This window comes from Protopterus annectens, chromosome 4.part0 (assembly GCF_019279795.1).
Source record: "Protopterus annectens isolate FY-2018-M chromosome 4.part0, PAN1.0, whole genome shotgun sequence".
In the NCBI taxonomy this organism is placed as follows: Eukaryota; Metazoa; Chordata; order Ceratodontiformes; family Protopteridae; genus Protopterus; species Protopterus annectens.
In genome coordinates, this window is record NC_056733.1 from 837,423,769 (window position 1) to 837,441,522 (window position 17,754).

General features: G+C 37.7%; 1 protein-coding gene across 1 annotated transcript in view; it reads left to right on the forward strand.

Moving 5' to 3' along the window:
• Window positions 1-17,754, forward strand: part of LOC122800351 (septin-5-like) — a 664,512-nt gene that overhangs the window by 630,429 nt on the left and 16,329 nt on the right. The window contains exons 5-6 of the mRNA XM_044069800.1: window positions 804-927; window positions 1,025-1,159. Of these exons, the coding sequence (XP_043925735.1) occupies window positions 804-927; window positions 1,025-1,159 (259 nt within the window). The remainder of the gene's footprint in view (window positions 1-803; window positions 928-1,024; window positions 1,160-17,754) is intronic.

Genomic DNA, 17,754 nt, shown 5'->3' on the forward strand with positions numbered 1-17,754 from the left:
CTTTTAATAGTCTGTATGAAACAATATAGGCCTGATATTGACAGAGCTGACAGCTCTGCATTTGTTAGAATGTGAAAGATTCTGAATAATATTTCCCTAAAAATCCTCTCTTGTGCATATCTGCCAAAATAATTTTCACCTGGAATGGCAAATAAACACACAGCTCCATCTATTTAACTCCACTTTTGATGTCTGTGTGTTTATTGTCAGTAAATAAAAAGTGGTTTAAATGTTGTTATAAATGGTTTAAAATGTGATCATTGAATTGATGTGCATTAACATGCAGGGGCTGTTAAAATAATGTAATGGTGAACAATGAATTCTGGGTATGGCTGCAGGATGTATAGATATAAGTGAGTGATGACAAAGCTATTCCTGATCTCAGTCAAAGAAAAACAACCTCTGGAGCAGCTTGTCTATCTTCACCTGTCAGCCCTCTCTCTCTCTCTACATTAATTTTGCTGGCATGTAGGTTATTGATGCTGTGACTAGTACCGTTGCAGATGTGTTGTCAGTTTAGCCTTGGAGTCTAGCACATTCTTAGCTTTTATAAATCAGATCAATGTGAACGTGCTTGCTTGTACAAAATGAGACAGATTTGCTTTCTGTCAGCTGTAGTGGGAGTGTTGTCCATCTCTCGTCTGTCCCTCATGATTCACAGGTTTTGTTTTATTCAGTGCATTACACTGTCTTTATAACATTATGCCAAGACTGTTCAGAAAAATGTTAAATGAGCCAGAACAGTATGGAATCACAGGAGAAGTTGCATTTTGTTTTTTTTTTTTCTTTTTTTCTTCACTCAGAAAGAATAAACCAAACAGTAGAAATCACTAAACACACAGTGGACATTGAAGAAAAAGGTGTCAAGCTGAAACTGACTATTGTAGATACGCCAGGGTTTGGTGATGCTGTTAACAACACAGAGTGGTAAGAAGAAACAGCTCACACCTTCTTGTTGATATGAATACCTGTCATACTGAACTTTCTCATTTGTTTTCATATATTGTTTTGTTATTTTCTGCAGCTGGAAGGCCATCACAGACTATATTGACCAGCAGTTTGAGCAGTATTTCCGAGACGAGAGTGGACTGAACCGTAAAAATATCCAGGACAACAGAGTTCACTGCTGCTTGTACTTTATTTCACCATTTGGACATGGGTAAGACACAGAAGTTACCAGATCTTGCCAAACTTGGGAGTATTACTTATAGACTGTAGCTTTCAAATAATCATATGTTTATCACTGGTTATAAAACCAGGCCTGTTCATGTGATATGAACTAATAAAAATAAGGACCTATACTGAAGTATCCTTTGCCACCTGAGGTTTTTAATATTCTTATACTAGTTAATAATAAAAAAATGCTTTTATTGTCTTCCCTGCATAGTAATTATCAGCCAATTTGTTTCAGATTTAACAGCAGTACCCCCCCTGAGTATACACATTTACCACTTCTAGTGTTTCAGTAGAATTTATTTCAGAAAGTTTTTTTTCTTTAATTTAGCTGTATTGTTGATTCTGTTAGATTACCTACTGATTACCTGTAGCCATGAGTTTCTTTTGAATTTAAAAATTGAAAAATAAACTAGATAAAAAAAAACAATAATTGTAGATGGGCAGGACTCAGAAATGTATGTAACATGTCAGGTTATAAGTTTTTACTGACACAGTCAGCAGGTTTACTCATCCATTCTTTGCTCATTTGCACAAATGCTTTCAACTTATGAACTAGAAGAAAAAGGTTAAATGAATAATTAAATATACACACAGCTGAATAAATGGAGCACAAACAATTATACACACAGCTGAATAAATGGAGCACAAAAGCATGCCACTTACTGTAAACCGTGACGTTCAGCTAATGGGATTAAGAAGGTAACCATAACAACAAAGTACTGTGCTTCATATACTGTAATAAATTAAATATCCACAATCCTAACTGAATAAAAATGAAAAATAAAACTATAAGTCATCTGTTTCAGGTATGAAAAATCTAGCTTAATTGCTTTTAGAAAGGGGAAGATTCAAGTTGGACACAAGGAAATAGATCTTCCTGGAGAGACAATAGTAGATACTTAGAATGAATTACAAGGAGAAATGGTGGAAAAAAATGTGCGAGAGAAGGATTCAACGTGGACTGGGATTGATGGACAGCCATAAAAAAGGTAGGAAGGAGAGGTACAGCTCTGCAATGCAGTATAGCTACACACTGGGCAGGTTTAATACGCTAAGGTCTTCTGATGTCTGTCTGTGCTGCTTGTTTGCATGTTCAGTAGCTTAATAAGTGACCTGTAACAGAAAGACTGGAGTGAGAACGTTGCTCAGAAAAATCAACCATATTGTTACCATACCTCCCAACTGTACCGAGTTACTCGTTTTTTACCGAGTTTTGGGGTCAAATAATGGGGTGCCACGATTCCTGAGTGGCACCCCTTCATTTCCGATTTTCCCAGCTTTTTTTTTTTTTTTTTTTTAATTTTGTTTCTGCGTTTTTGAGCTGACATCATTGCACGTGCACGATGTTGTCAGCTCCATCAGCCTGTCGGAATTGACCTCTCAGCTCTCCCGTGCATCATGCATGCATTTGTTTTGAACTCATTGTGAGTAGGAAGGAAACAACTGCAATTTGCAAACTGCTGTTGTAATTAATGGATGTATTCTACTACTACGAGCGGGAACCGATTATTTCTTCTGAATGCTGCAAGTGGGAACGGATTATTTCTTCTGTTCTGAATGCTGCTGCTGCCTCTGTGAGCAGGAAGGACATGACTGCTGTGCTGCATGGAGGGGAAGAAATAAACGCTTTCATGGAGGGGAATCAGGTAGGTGTGTGTGTGTGTGTGTGTGTGTGTGTGTGTGTGTGTGTGTGTGTGTGTGTGTGTGACTGCCATGTGTGCAAACATACCTAATTCATCTGTCCTTTTTCTGTAAAGACAGAAAAGCACACTGCATGTTTCTGGCATGAGCAACTGGCTACATGCTTCATTATGTGTGTATCTGTGTAACATTACAAAAGGCATTAACGATCTTCAAAAGACAGCTGTTCTTGGACATACATCCCAAATATTAGCATTCTGCAGAAAGCCAACAGTTAGTTATACAATACACGGTGGACATTTAAGAAATAAGTTTAAACGCATTTTTACATCTGGAGCATTAAATGTTATGTCATAAAATTAGGATGCATTGCTTTGTAATAAATATGTGAAATTTAGACAGCTAACATTTGCCTGTAAATAAGATTGTCATTGTTTTATTTTTCTACTTTCTGTTTTGATCCAAAAAGCTGCTTTGACAGTTTTTTTTCATATTGAATATCATAACGATTTTTATATGTTTGTTCTTTGTTTCTGAATGTTTGACATTTGTTTTGTAACCTTCGATGGCACATTTGACAGTTAAAGATTTTTTTTTCTTTGATTTGCATATTCATGTTAAATATAGGTTTGCTTGTCTGTGACGGATGCTTTATTTGAACCAGCCACTTTAGTAAAGCTAGTTAATTCATTAGCCAGTTCTGTTTAATGTTGTTTGTTTAGTTCTTGTGTTATTTTCCTGCTTATTCATAAACTGTCCTTTAACAAAAAGATTGCTGCCATTAACTGAAGACCATTTAATGACCAGACGTGTGTGTGTGTGTGTGTGTGTGTGTGTGTGTGTGTGTGTGTGTGTGTGTGTGTGTGTGTGTAAAATGCCCTAGTTAGGGCCTAGGCTACTTTTTTTTTGTTAAAGTTCAGAATTTTGACCATATATCAATATCACTTAGGCCTGTCATACTGTGTTGTGCCACGGTACCTGTGATTACTTCAGACATGGGCAAAGCAAGAGACGCACTCAAAAGCAATTAACCAAAAACTGTTAATATAAGTGTTTTCATTTGAAAATTACAATGAACTTCTTCAGACATCATGTCTGAAGAAGTTTGTTGCCATTTTCGAATGAAAGCGCTTATGTTAAAACAGTTTTTGGTTAATTCCTTTTGGGTGTGCCTGTTGACTTGCCACTATCCTGGGCCTTTTGTGCCACACTAATGTGGATCTAGCCAGCTTTGTAGTGTAGGGGTTAACTTGAGAGTCTTGTTGCTATTAAGGACAGTTAACTGTCGGGATTGGGAATTGTTTTGCTTACTTTCATTTTGAGTGGCTGTAACTTCTCTGTTCCTAGGAATGGCTGACATATATATATTTGGCATTCCATTATAGGCCTGCTGTTGTTTGATATGTAGTGAAGCTGATAATTTGTAAATTGATGCACTGTCTGATTTATGCACTACTGTTTTTCATAACTGGCCATCATATGGAGACTGTGCAGTGGTACAGACCCTACTCTAACATGACATGCAGGCATGAAATATTGCATAATAACTATAATAATCACTTGGAAAAGGTTAGAAAAGATTGGAAAGAGACTTGAAAAGCAGTTTACAAGAGAACACTGGGAGCCTGGGAGGACATATGCATTTCTCCAGGTATGCAACAAAGTGCAGAAAGTTTAGGATCTTTGCATGGAAGTGTTTCATACATATTTTTATACCTCAAGCTGACTTCAAAGATTTTTTTCTCAGATAGATAGCAAATGTTGGGGGTGGGATGGGAAACAAGTGATAACTGGGCACATATGTTTTGGAAGTGTAATTAGTTGGCATATTTTAAAAATTCCCTATAGCAGACTCTTGTCAGAAATATTTTTGGCTGTAACTAAGGAACTGATTCTTTTGAGCTGGGACAGGGGATCTGAATTGTCTAGACATAGTAAGGCATTACATTTAATTCTGTTGCCTGTGAAAAAAAGCAATTACTAGAAAATGGAGATCAACATCTGTATCAACTTTATTTGAAGTGCTGAATATTATATAAGAAATAGGTAACAGAACTGGAAGAGAAACCATTAGAAAAGGGAAGGAGCAAATTACATAGAAATAAATGGAAATTGTGGGAACAGTACATGTAGAGTAATCAGGAGAATGAGTGAGATTTATGAAAGGCAGGAATTAAGCAATTTATATAATGTTGGAGTGATGATAACGGGAAAGAAAAGACATGATATGTAATGTATATAACTGCGAAAATGTTAGTATGGTTTGCTTATTTTCTGTTAATATATGTTTGCTTATGTCTTAAGTGATAATTTAATAAAGGTGTTTAAAAATTGGGTGAAGGAAGGGGGGGCATTGAATCTCATATTTAGGTGTGTACACTGTATAAGTTTCACACACACACACACACACACACACACACACACACACACACACACACACACACACACACACACACACACTCACACACACACACACACACACACACACACACACACACACACACACACACACACACACACACACTGTTCTGGTTTATATTTTGTGTTATTTAATGAAGAAGGCTGAAGTGCAGACACAGTTAATTTTATTTCTATAAAGGAAATTTGTATTTTAATTTTGTACAAGTTCAGATATTAATATAAATAAAAACACTATTGTTCTGCTTATTTTCTGCTTTATGATCATATGTTATCTGTTCTTTAGTTTGTGTTTAAAAGTTGGTATCCCACAATTCCATTTGAGTGGGTGGGGTTACATAATTATGTATGCAAATTCTATGTTAATCAGCGTACAGATTTGTACCTATTTTTCATGGACCTTTGTCCAGATTTTTGATGTTTCCAGGTTGAGAGGTATGATTGTTACACAACAGGGTTAATACAAAATGTGTAGAAATTATGAAAAAACTGCAAGGACAACCTAAATAAAGCACACCACCTTGCATTCACTGAAAGAAACGCAAAAGCAATTTTTGTGAGGATCAGGAGCAGAGAAATAGCACACACAGCAAGGACAAAGTAGTAGCAGTAATAAAAGAGGTAAGGGATTTGGAAGCAGTGTTATCAGATGATCTAAAGGCAAATTAATTCTGTGAGACAGTATCGAGGATGATGAGTGGAATACTGGAACACAGAGGAAGGAGCATTACCAGTGGAAAACAGGATGTTATTGTTTGTGTTTATAACCAATTGGTGATCCTCTCCCCAAAACAAAAATACTGAATCCATTTTAAAGACATTATTAAAATAATTATATAAATAGTACAGGGGAAGTTCCTACGAAGACCAAAAGGTGGGGCTTCTTCTGCTTCAGAAATCATATGGGATAGAAGAGCTTAATATCCATAACCTTAAAGAAAGGAGGTGGATGGGATGCATGAAAGAAGCTTTCAAGTTCATAGCTTCATAGGTGAATACCGTGCTAACTGCAGTTCTTAGGTGAATACTGTGCTAACAGCCCTGAAGGGCCATTTTAAGCCTAGCCAATAACCCTGAATCAGAATCAAACCATGTATCTTTTGCCTATAAGGTGAAGCCATCAACCATTATGCCAAACCCTTCCCCCTGAGTATCTAACCATCTGAACAAAATCCATGGAGTCTAAGTAGTCATCATATTTCAAAATATTACTCAGTTTGAGGATAATAAGGTAGCAATTTAAGGGAAATAGAGAAGTATTATTTCACAGATGCAGTGGTAGTTAAATGAAAAGTAGAGTACCTATCCTGAAGGGGTAAAGTGAAAAACAATTTACGAATTAAAGACTATGTAGAGCAGATATAAGGTCTTTAAGGCCATCCTTATGAGGACTGGGACATGGTGAGGTAAGCTGTTAGGTATGCAAGATTTCTGCTCTATGCAGTAAGTAAACGATCAGGCTAGAAGGGTACTGTCATGCTTATATATCATGAAAATCAGTGTTCATATGTAAAACCTCATCTCAGTTTATGAACAAAGACATTTAATAAATTAGTGTTTTAGCTCTTTTTCTTAGCTTAAATGTTGTCTCTTCCCACTGAAAATGTAGCAGTACAAAAACAAACACAATATACCAGCAGAGAGGTGATATTTCCTTCAGATATATTTCAGTAAATTGGGAAGGTTCACAAGTGCTAGACATGTATGGTTCCGAAATTCACCCCATTGCTCAGCATGAGTTTTGCATTATGCCACAATTTCATATCTATTTCCTAACCAGGTCAGTATATTGTTTACTACATCTGTATGTAGGAGCGTTATGTGAAGAATTCCAAAATCTAGTTAGGATGTTGCCACTGCCTTAGCATAAACTACTTCCTAAATAAGCTGTCAAGCCAGCCTACCATATTCCTTAGATATGACTTTCTTTGGAATCATTGCTGCCTGTGATTCTGCAGTCCACTGAATTTTAAATACCTGCAGTTTTCCTTCTATATTGACTTCATTAGGTTTCTCATCACAGTGTGCAGTTAAGTGGTCTTAATTGTATGCTTCCCTTCTGCTAAAGTTTCCACCTGTCACTCAATACATCCTGTGGGGGAAAAATGAAAAATGGCAACTGTGCTGGGATTTTTAGTACAAAAATGTTTCCATAGTTTTCTCTAAAAGTTGCATAAAACAATTATTCTGCAGTTGGAAGAATTTATTATTATATGAAACAGGAGAAACTATCAAATTCTATGTCTGAGAGCTTCATTTTAATAGAAAAATGAAGTCTAATCCTTTGTACTGAATTGTGGATTTGGTTTCCCTGCAAATCTTAGGTTTCCATAAAAAAATGTCCCAAATTGAGTGTTTGAAAATGAGGTAACCCAGCTCGTCTGCATCTTCATCGCTGTTTCCATAACATAAAAATAAATACTTCTTTCTACAGTAATCAAGACTTTTCTAAGTAATGCATGCAATATAACAGAAGTAAATAGGATATATTCCTGTGCAGCTAAATTAATAACACATAAAATCTTACCAAACAAACACAGGGCAGTAAAGGAAAGGGGAAGGGTGAAATCGAATGCCATCATGGAAGTATCGACTATAGAAAACTATAAAATAATTAAGACAAGAAATGTTACTGTTAGAAGAGTACAAGAGAGGTAACAGATCAGCAAAAATACTCAGAAAGATAGACGTGATAAAAGCAACAAGCAGTATCAGAACAGACCAGGATCTATCGTACACTATTGCAAATAATAAACTAAAGATATCCGCACAGACAGAAAAAACTTATAAGATATCCATGTAAGTATAAAGGAAAAGTACAAAGAAAGAAATTTATTGATGATTCAAAAAGTGTTATACAGAACTGGGAAACAAGGCATAAGGAATAAAAACACCACCAAAAAAAAGAGAAATAGACACATTTTATAGAAATATCCATGAAGATCCTGTGGAGCATAACATAGATGTTGAATGGATAGAAGAAGCAAAATAAAGAATAAGAAGTTCAAATGTACATGATATGAAATGGGATGAAGTAACAGCCAGAGAAACTGAAACACAATTAAAAAAAGCTCCTAAATGGAAAACCCCTAGCCTAGATGCAGTACCTAAGTTCTGGCTAAAAGTATTAACATTTTTACATGAAGATTTAGCCATGTGTAAGAATGTATTGTTTCTGAGGAAGCCTGGTTACAGACAGAAGTGAAATAAACGTGTTTTACGCTTAGATTTGGTTGCCTTCATTGGTCACATTCCAGTTTGGATTTGATTGTTGGGATACTTTCTATCCAGCTGCCTGGTCTTATTTTTTTTTTTTTCATGTGTAAGAACTATTTATATGCGCACCTCAAACAGACACCAACCTGGTTAGCAACAGGAAAAACGATACTCCTCTTTAATAGTGAACCTGCAAGATATCCTAATAACTATAGACCAATAACTTGCCCTCTGACAATGTATAAACTGTGCACTGGAATTGATGCTGCTAGTTTGTAGTCATTTATAAAAAAAACTCAATCATGGCAGTAGAACAAAAGGGTAACAAAAGAAAGTCATATGGAACAAAGGATCGTTTGTTGCTAAATAAAGTCCTAATGGAGAATAGTAAAAAGGGAAAGGATCTAAGTATGAAATGGATAGACTACAAAAAGGCATTTGACAGTATCCCACATTCATGGATGAAAGAAGGCTTACAAATGTATAAAATGCATCCTACATTGATCGATTATTACATTACAGTGACCATGAAACAGTGTCAAACCACTTTGCAGCTAAGCCACGATAAAGGACAAATTATTATCCTAGGATTAAAAATTCAAAGGGGGATATTCCAGGGTGCCTCTTCGTGTAAAGACTTTTCATCCTTTTTTGTGGATGATTTAAAACTGTATAGTTCATCAGATTAACTGAAAACACACATGCAAATCATCAAAACTTTCTCAGATGATATATTTGGTCTTGATAAATGTACAAAAGCAATCTTTAAAGCAGGAAAGCTGCTCCACCAATAAAATATCAGTCTGTGACAGGACTGTGATATCAAAACTTGGGCAAGAGAGAGAGTATAAATATTTGGGAAGTGATGAGAAATCAACAATAAAACATGAATATGTGAATAAAACTTAGTAAGGAATGTTGTAGAAGAATAAATACCGAAAACAGCCCTGACATCTAGAAACAGAAGTCCAAGCTATAAAACAATTTGCTCTTCCTGTTTTTACTTACAGTTTTGGGATGATTGACTGGCCCCAAAAGGTATCGGATCAGTTGGATGGGAAAACAAGCAAAATGCTTCATGCTTATCAACTGATTTATAAAAATCAGTGCATACCAAGATTATATATTCCCCATTCAGAAGGAGGTATGGGCCCCCTCAAAATCAATTACATGTATAGATCTGCAGTCATAAGACTGCATACTATCTGCTGACCTCACAAGATCCAAACATAGTGAAAGTTTTAAAACATAAGGAGAACAAGTGTAAGATGACTACCATGCTTACTTTAACAGAAGCATATCAGTATCAAGCGGGAATGGAAATCAAACGAGAAGCAGATAAAAATCAGACAGCAACTGAATGTGCCGAAAACAAAAGAAAGACGGTGGAAAGATCAGATGAGAAGGCAATAAATGTGGAAATGCATAAATATAGTTGCAAGTGCAGCAGACTCCAGGAACAAACTCATGTCATTCAGGATCTAACACAGGAATGGTTAAGAGAGGTGAATTTAAACCAAAAATGAAAGGTTAATATTGGGGGCCGAAGATAGTGGACTACATACACATTGATTTACAGAGTCCATTGAAGATGTCAGAGAAACAGACAAATGCAGGTTTAGTAAACCAGAACTGGAAACAGTCTCAAATCTTATTGCTGGGTGTGATATGCTAATGGCAGAAGGCCTGTATAATGAAAGACATAATAATGTGGCAAGACTGTTGCACTGGGGATTGTGTAAACATTATAATATTGAAGTAGCTGAGAAGCATTGGGCTCATGAGCCACAAAACAATACAGAAAATGATGATGTTTATATCGTATGGGATCACCGATTACCAACAGTTCAAAAAAAGTGATGCGAGAAAACCAGATATAGTAGTCCATGAAAAGAAGACAAAAGTAGCATTGATCACTGAAATTGCTACACCCAGTGATTACAATGTCTTGCATACAGAGAGATGCAAAGCCATAAAAATACCAGGATTTGCAGGCAGAAACAAGGGAAATGTGGAAGAAGGATAGCCAGACAGCTTCAATAGCAGTAGAAGCAATGGAGGTCATAAAAAAAGAATTTACAGTTGTATTTAGACATGTTAGCATTGTTACCTCACAGCAAGAGGTTCTCCTGTTCGATTCTCGGCTGGAGCGCCTTCTGTGTGGAGTCTGCATGTCCTCCCCGTGGTCGGGTGGCCTCCGAAAGACATGCATGAATGGGCATACCTTCGCTGAAGGTTGGGCATTGGGCTGGCAACTCGGCACCATAAAAATCTACTGCCAATCATTAACGGACCGTAGTTCCGCTGTGGCGACCCCTAACCGGGAAAAGCAGAAAAGACAAACAACAAACTGATACATGTAACTCCATAAGAATTGCAGGAGGAGTCAATTCTGGGCACATTTGGAGTGCTGAGAACTTTTGGTTAACTTCAATGATGGAAACAATACTATGAACTTTAAGCATACTTTGACTTAGGAATGGGTTCCAGTCCTGTCATGGTATTAGAAACCTAAAAACTTTGAGAAATTAGAGAAAAATAAAAATAAATACTTTGTTCTACAGTCCTCAGAAACAAGACCATTTTCTGCATACTTATTAAAGCCAACTGTTCAAAATGTATGTCATGGACTCCTTGCTGATGTAGTCCACACAGTTTTAGATCAAGTCCTTTAACACAGCTTCTCTACACCGTAATAAATAAATATTACTAATAACAATAATGTTTAAAGACTGTATTACAAGTGAAATGTCCTAATTATGTGAATGCCCAATTGCTCATATTTCCCCACAAACTCCTTTATTTTCTTATTTTACTTTTGTTTGTAATATTTAGGCTTTATTTTAATTCCCTTTGTCCTCTTTCTGATATTTGTTAGCAACCTTATTACTTTGAAAGAGAAAAAGTAGAACACTGGAAGTTTTTTTTTTCTTTGTGTACACCTTCGCTTTCTTATCTGAGTGTACTAGCTGAAAGCCTTAACCATATGTGTTCTTAAGGAGAGCTCCCTGTAGGCTACCAAGGATTTACTTTTATATAGCTCAATTTATATTTATAGTATAGTATAGTATAAGAACTTTAATAAATGTGCAGTAAAGTTGGCAGGCTTGCATCTATATACTTGTAAACCAAATAACACTTTGAAGAATCAGGTTCCTTTTCTCTACCACACAAGCTTTTCAAAGTGTTCACACACTGTGTTCTTAGGATCATAGGAGATTGCAGGATCATAGGAGATTACTAGGCTATTGACCTGGAGGTCATTTTAAGCTTAGCCATTTCAACCTAATGTAATACCGTAGAGGTACTAGTCAATACCCAAGATTACATTTAGTGATGGCTGCCCATATCCAGGAGGGCTGTGGATGCTATCCCTGGTAAGAATTTATGGTGCCCCATCCACTCATCCAGGTTCCTCTTGAACAGTGTCATAGAGGTGCTCTGTTTCACATGAACTGGTAGCTTGTTCCAAAGAAATGACAGTCGCTGGGAGAACTATCCTTGAAGAGTCCCTCTGAATGTTCAGAAGATAATTTTCAGTGGAAAGGGTGGAAAGGTGTACGTGAAAATCCCAACTATGGTTATCAAGAAGCATCAGTCTTCCAGGCCTTTGGGCAAGCAGTCCTGGAGCAGAATTTCTTTAACTGTCTGTTGTAAATGGAGAAAAACAGATCTTCTCAATGAGTTCCCCACAGATGACCACCCCCACCTTGCCAACTCTGCTTTAACTGCCATTTTACTTAATATCAACTTCTGACCCTCCTGTTCCTTCACCACTAAAAAGTATGACAAAAGAGGTGAGAAGAGCAAAGTTACAAGTTGAAAGGGAGCTGGCAGAGTCAAAAAGGGGTTCAAAGTCTTTTGACATAAATGAAGATAGGAGAGAAAGACTTGGCCAGGCTGAATAACTATGGGAGACAGACCATGGAAGACAGAAAACAAACAATGATAATAAATATGCAACTCACAACAGCCTTCAAATAAGGGAAGAACAAGCAAGATGTCATGTTAAAAGGCAAACAAATTTAGTAGGGTATAGTAGGTGTGCCAGTCAAGGGAGCTGCTTTAGTTGCTTTACCCCAGTTGTCCATCAGGACAAGTATGAATTGTTGTGTTCCATAAATCCTCTCTCATACACTCTTCACCCATCACTGCGACTAGCTACTTACTCCCACTGGACAGCTCAAAAGGGCCTAAAGCATTGCCCCAGCCTGTGTGTATAACTTAAAAAATAAGGGTGGTTCATCCCGTCCATCTCTGTTATCCTCCATGGATGGTATATTTGTGCTATTGTGTCTGTTGATTCTTATGAACACCTACATGCATCCTATATGTTAAATAAAAAGTAGATGTCACCTGCAGTACACATACAGAAACCTACAACTTACACATATAAACAGAGTGCATGTAACAAACAATTCTAGTTACTGACCACTTTTAGATTGTGGGAATAGCCATTCCATCGCTGGCTCTTAAGTATGGCCCCTGGTCACTCTCTGCAAAACGCCATTCTTAATTACCATGATGAACATGTGTGATTCAAATATTTCTAATAGAAAAAGCCACACAGCTAAAGACTGAAAGTTTTTTTTTTTTTTACTGCAAAATGCTGAATAGCCGAACTGAATCAAGAACAAGTAAAAAAAAAAGATATCAGAAAATACAAAAGACTGAAGCACAATATTTTCACACTCAAATGCCTTGAAAAACATCACCATGAAGAGAAACTACAATAAAACAAAATTAATGCAAGGGAGCAAGTGCCTTGCATCCCTACACCCCCCCCCCCCACACAATTATTCACACTCTGAGGTCATAGCACCTCAAATGAATGCTAAACTCAGCTGTTTTTACATTTTTTTTTAGTTTGCTTTTACTTCAGGTGGTGCATCCTAATTAATAAGGGAAATGTAACTGATGGAGCTCCCCACACTGGTGAGTTGGTAGGGATTGGATGGCATGCCTCTTGCATTAGCTTGGTTTTACAGTGCTGTGGTTTCATGGTGATGTTTTTAATAGTTATTAGAGTAAACACATTTACAGTATTTATAATGCAGTATTTCCATTTCTTCATTTACAGTACATACAATTCTCTTGATGATAACAGCATTCATCTTGAACCTGTAGTGTTGTTATTACTACTATAACACACATAATAATCACATAACAGTCTCATATCACTCCTTTATTCTTAATCTAGTCATTATCTTATATGGGATAAAACTTGCATTCATCAATTAACCAATCAACCAATCCTTGTTTAACTACCATATTGCAGATAATATTGTTAGCTGTATATAACCTCACACTTATCATAATTTGTTTTACCATTTCATAATCAATATCTCTATTCTCGTGTTCCTCACTGTTTTTCTATATTTATAATCATACTGTACTTTTAGATCCTGCTCCAAAAAACCTCCAGCAGCAAACACCCCCCTTACCCATTATATTGCCCATGATAGTGTTGTGCTGAAACTGTACTATAGCTCCTCTAGCCGGGTTCAGACACCTAGACAGCGAGACAGTTCCCTGTGGTACATTTGACTGTGGGAACATGGTTGAAGTGACATTCAGCTGCTGAGAAATATGGCTGTTTGCAAATTCCCTGTGGGCAAAGAGAAGAATATGTTGCCATGCCCACAACTTTAGTAACCAAATACACAGGGGGAAAACAATGCCCATGGTCCCCAAGGCAACATGAGACAGCAGGCAATATGGCAGGCATCAGCAGCAGGCTGCCCAGAGGGCATGTCAGTGGCAGTAAGAGTGCAGTGCACAGTGGGCAGTGCCTTTATAAGTGATGTGCATGGACCACTACCCCCTTCACAGTGTCTAGGGAACATTACCTAAAATGCATACTGGAGCATAAAGGTGACTACAGTAGCCTGCAGGATTTCCTCAATGCTGTAGTACACTTCTAAATGTTGTAGTTATTTAAGTATGTACTGTACACTGAGCACAACACTCATTACTTCTTCTGCCGCCATGCATTTGGCTATTAAAGCTGTGAGCATGGCAGTGTGTGCCTCTCTTTGCCCACAAGGAATTTGCAAACAGCCATATTTCTCTGCAGCTGAATGTCACTTCAGCCATGTGTCCCCAGTCAAATGTACCACAGGGAAACGTCTCACTGCCTAGGTGCCTGAACCCCCTCTCTAGCCACATAATCTTTCTGCACTTATGCATTCTTTATCTAATATTTATCAATTGTCATACAAACCACCACCCATCTATGTAATTATTTCTTTCTTTACCTATTTATATCTCAGCATGGAGGACAACACCATATTTCATATACCCCACCTCCTTCATTCACACCATAGTTTCTCACAAATGGTCATCCAGTTTGTATTGTGCCCCTCCTTCTACTAAAAATGTCATCTCTGCTACCCAACAGAATGGCCAATGAGGATGAGGACATCATTTTATTTTTATTTAATCATGCATTTTTAAATAATACCAAACATCATTATTTCTTTCGGTAGATAATGACTGGTGTGCTCATTTTACAACTCTTCAGTTTCCTTTCTCATTGTAAGCAAACTCCTTTATTATGCTAAGACTTCACACATTTTCTCATACCTGACTCACATCTTATTGGTGAGCAAGTTTGTTTTTTTCTGGTTGAGTAATATGCCTGGATAGGTGAATACCAGACATGGCATTATATTCTGTTATGGGTCTGATAAGGAAGGGGTAGAGAGGGGCAATAACTTCCTTAGTTATATAATGAGCTGGATAAAAGGATTTCCTTATGGTAGTTGATATGTGGTAATCAAAAGAGAGTCCACTGTCCATGAAAGCACCTACATCTCTTATGAGATTATCAGTTTTAAAGAGGTATCATTTGAGAGGCAGGGACAGAGGCTTTCTTGCTTTCCAAAGAGAAACAGATGTTATGCATTTACTATAATGCTGGATCCTTTCCATCCCTAGTCCATCCAGTTTGATGGATCAAATTATAGCCATAGCATGGATCCACTCCAGCAGCTCTAGCAAGTCCACAGACTTCAAAGCCCTTCCAAACTCCTGCATTGCATCCAGCCCTAACCCTAGCTCAGATTGAGTTTGCTGCTTCATTTGAGTGAGTCATAAGTACAGAGCATTTAGGATGTGTTTAGAAGAGCATGAGCTTCAAATAGGTCTGCAAGGTCCCTCTGGGTATAAACAGTGACAGTCTGGTAGGGAGAAGGTGGATGGGTTGTCAAATCAGATGGTCTAGGGATGAAAAGTACCTGCTATAATGGTAACTACATGACTTTTGTATGCTATTCCATCTCATCCACCTGATTTAACTGAAGAACAAGTATCACAAGCTACCTAGTTCCCTGGGTGGTCATGTAAAGATGCCTTTGATATTGGGATCTCCAAAGCAGGATCTGGATCTGAAAATGACATCCAACTTGTAGTGTCTGGAAAGGTTACACAATGTAGAGCAAGCTGCTGCTGCTGCTTGTTGAAGAAGGTCATAGAAACTGACACTGACCTAGATGAGTGAGCCGTAGGCCTCAATGGTGATCACTTGTCTCTTGAATTGTAAGCAAAGGTGATCATTTCTGAGAACCCTCAAAAAAGTTTTATTCTGGATACTTAGAATCCTAATCTGGATGGAGTGAAGGAAATAAAAAGTTATGAATGTTTTTTTAGACTTTTTTCAGTAAAGGCAGAAATGCAATTGTCTTTAGAAATCCAAGGTGTGAAGAGGATATGAAGGTAGGATTAGCTCTTAATGATATCATACCTTTATGGAAAATCCAGTAGAGAGGTACAGACAAGAACACTTGTAGTTCTGAAAACATTCTTGCTGAGGTGATGGCTACCAGAGACAGTGTTTTCCAAGAAAGGCATTTCATTGCAGCACATAATGCTAGCTTGAATGGAAGGTATGCTGTTTTGAGAGTAAAAGTTAAGGTCTCAGGGTGGTGTTGGAACTTTGACAGGAGGACATAATACAAAGGTTTCTTTTAGAAAGGCATTGCACAGAGGAAGATGGAAATTCAGTGTGAAAATTGGAGATAGTTGCCAACTAAACTTTAATTGTGGAATAGTTGGAGCCAGTTTATAACACTGATAAAAGGAAATGCATGACTGATGGAATCTGAGCTGAAAAGGGGTATAGTCCTTGACTGGATGCCCATATGCAGAAATATTTCCATTTACTTTTGTAAATGTTATGAGTGGATTCTTTCTGAAAAGCCAATAGCATCTGAACCACTCTTTGAGAGAGGGCAGGATCAGATGCCATTACTAGAAAGGGAGAAGACATGCGGTTAGTTTGAGGGAGTGAATGTACAGGTGAGGTTTGCCAGATGGATGGGACAAGAAATCCAGTTGCAGATCAAGAAGCCATGGTTGCTTAATGAGATGAGGGCTCAGCAAAGGGAACTATATTTGTCTGGCCCAGTACAGAGCAATCAGAATTACAGTAGTTTTGCATGCTGATGCCTTCTACAGGGACTAGTTGCTCAAGAAAAGACGAGAAAAGACATAGAACAGTCTGGGAGGCCACTGACTGACCAGGCTATTCCCTCTGTGAGATACCCTTTTGATGGATCAGGGTAAAGCAGATGGTGCATTTGGTACTGGTAGGGGAAAGCAAACAGACTGCAGCAAATGGAAGAAGTGTGCTGCTACAGAATTGATAGATCATTTGTGAGGCATTAGAATGGATCTGCTGAGCCTGTCTGGCAGGCAGTTGGCTTTTCCTGGAATGTGCAATACTATCAGAAAATGGCAAGAAGCTATAGCCCATTGCCACACTCTCATGATCTCTGTGCAAAAGGGATAACATTTTGTTCATTCCTGCTTGCTGATATACCATATTAATGACATGTAGTCTGAGGGAATGTCATTCAATCCTAGAGGAAAGTAGTTCTAACAGGACTGGAATGCTAGGAGAACCACCTTCATCTTCAGGATGTTGATGTGAAGATTGGCTTCTATGTCTGCCCAGGGTTTTTCTGGAGCATTCTCCCATTGTGATGCCCTACCCCCACCTCAGAGAAGATGTGTCCATGGTGACTGTTGCCTTTGGTGTGGGAAGAACAAACATTTGCCCTGGAGAAACTGTAGGAGATTCTAACCAGCAGGTCAGGTGTCGTAATAGAAAGAATTCAGACAAATTGGGGTGCTCAAAGTGTTAGCGAGCAGAGACCAATATACACGGAGTGTCCACCATAGTACCCACATGTAAAGTTGGGCATATGGAATTAGAAGTATGGATGAAGTCATCAATCTGAGACCCTTTAAAACTAGTGCAGCTGGGGAGAGTTGTGCTCTTCCAAAGCGAATATGCATTTT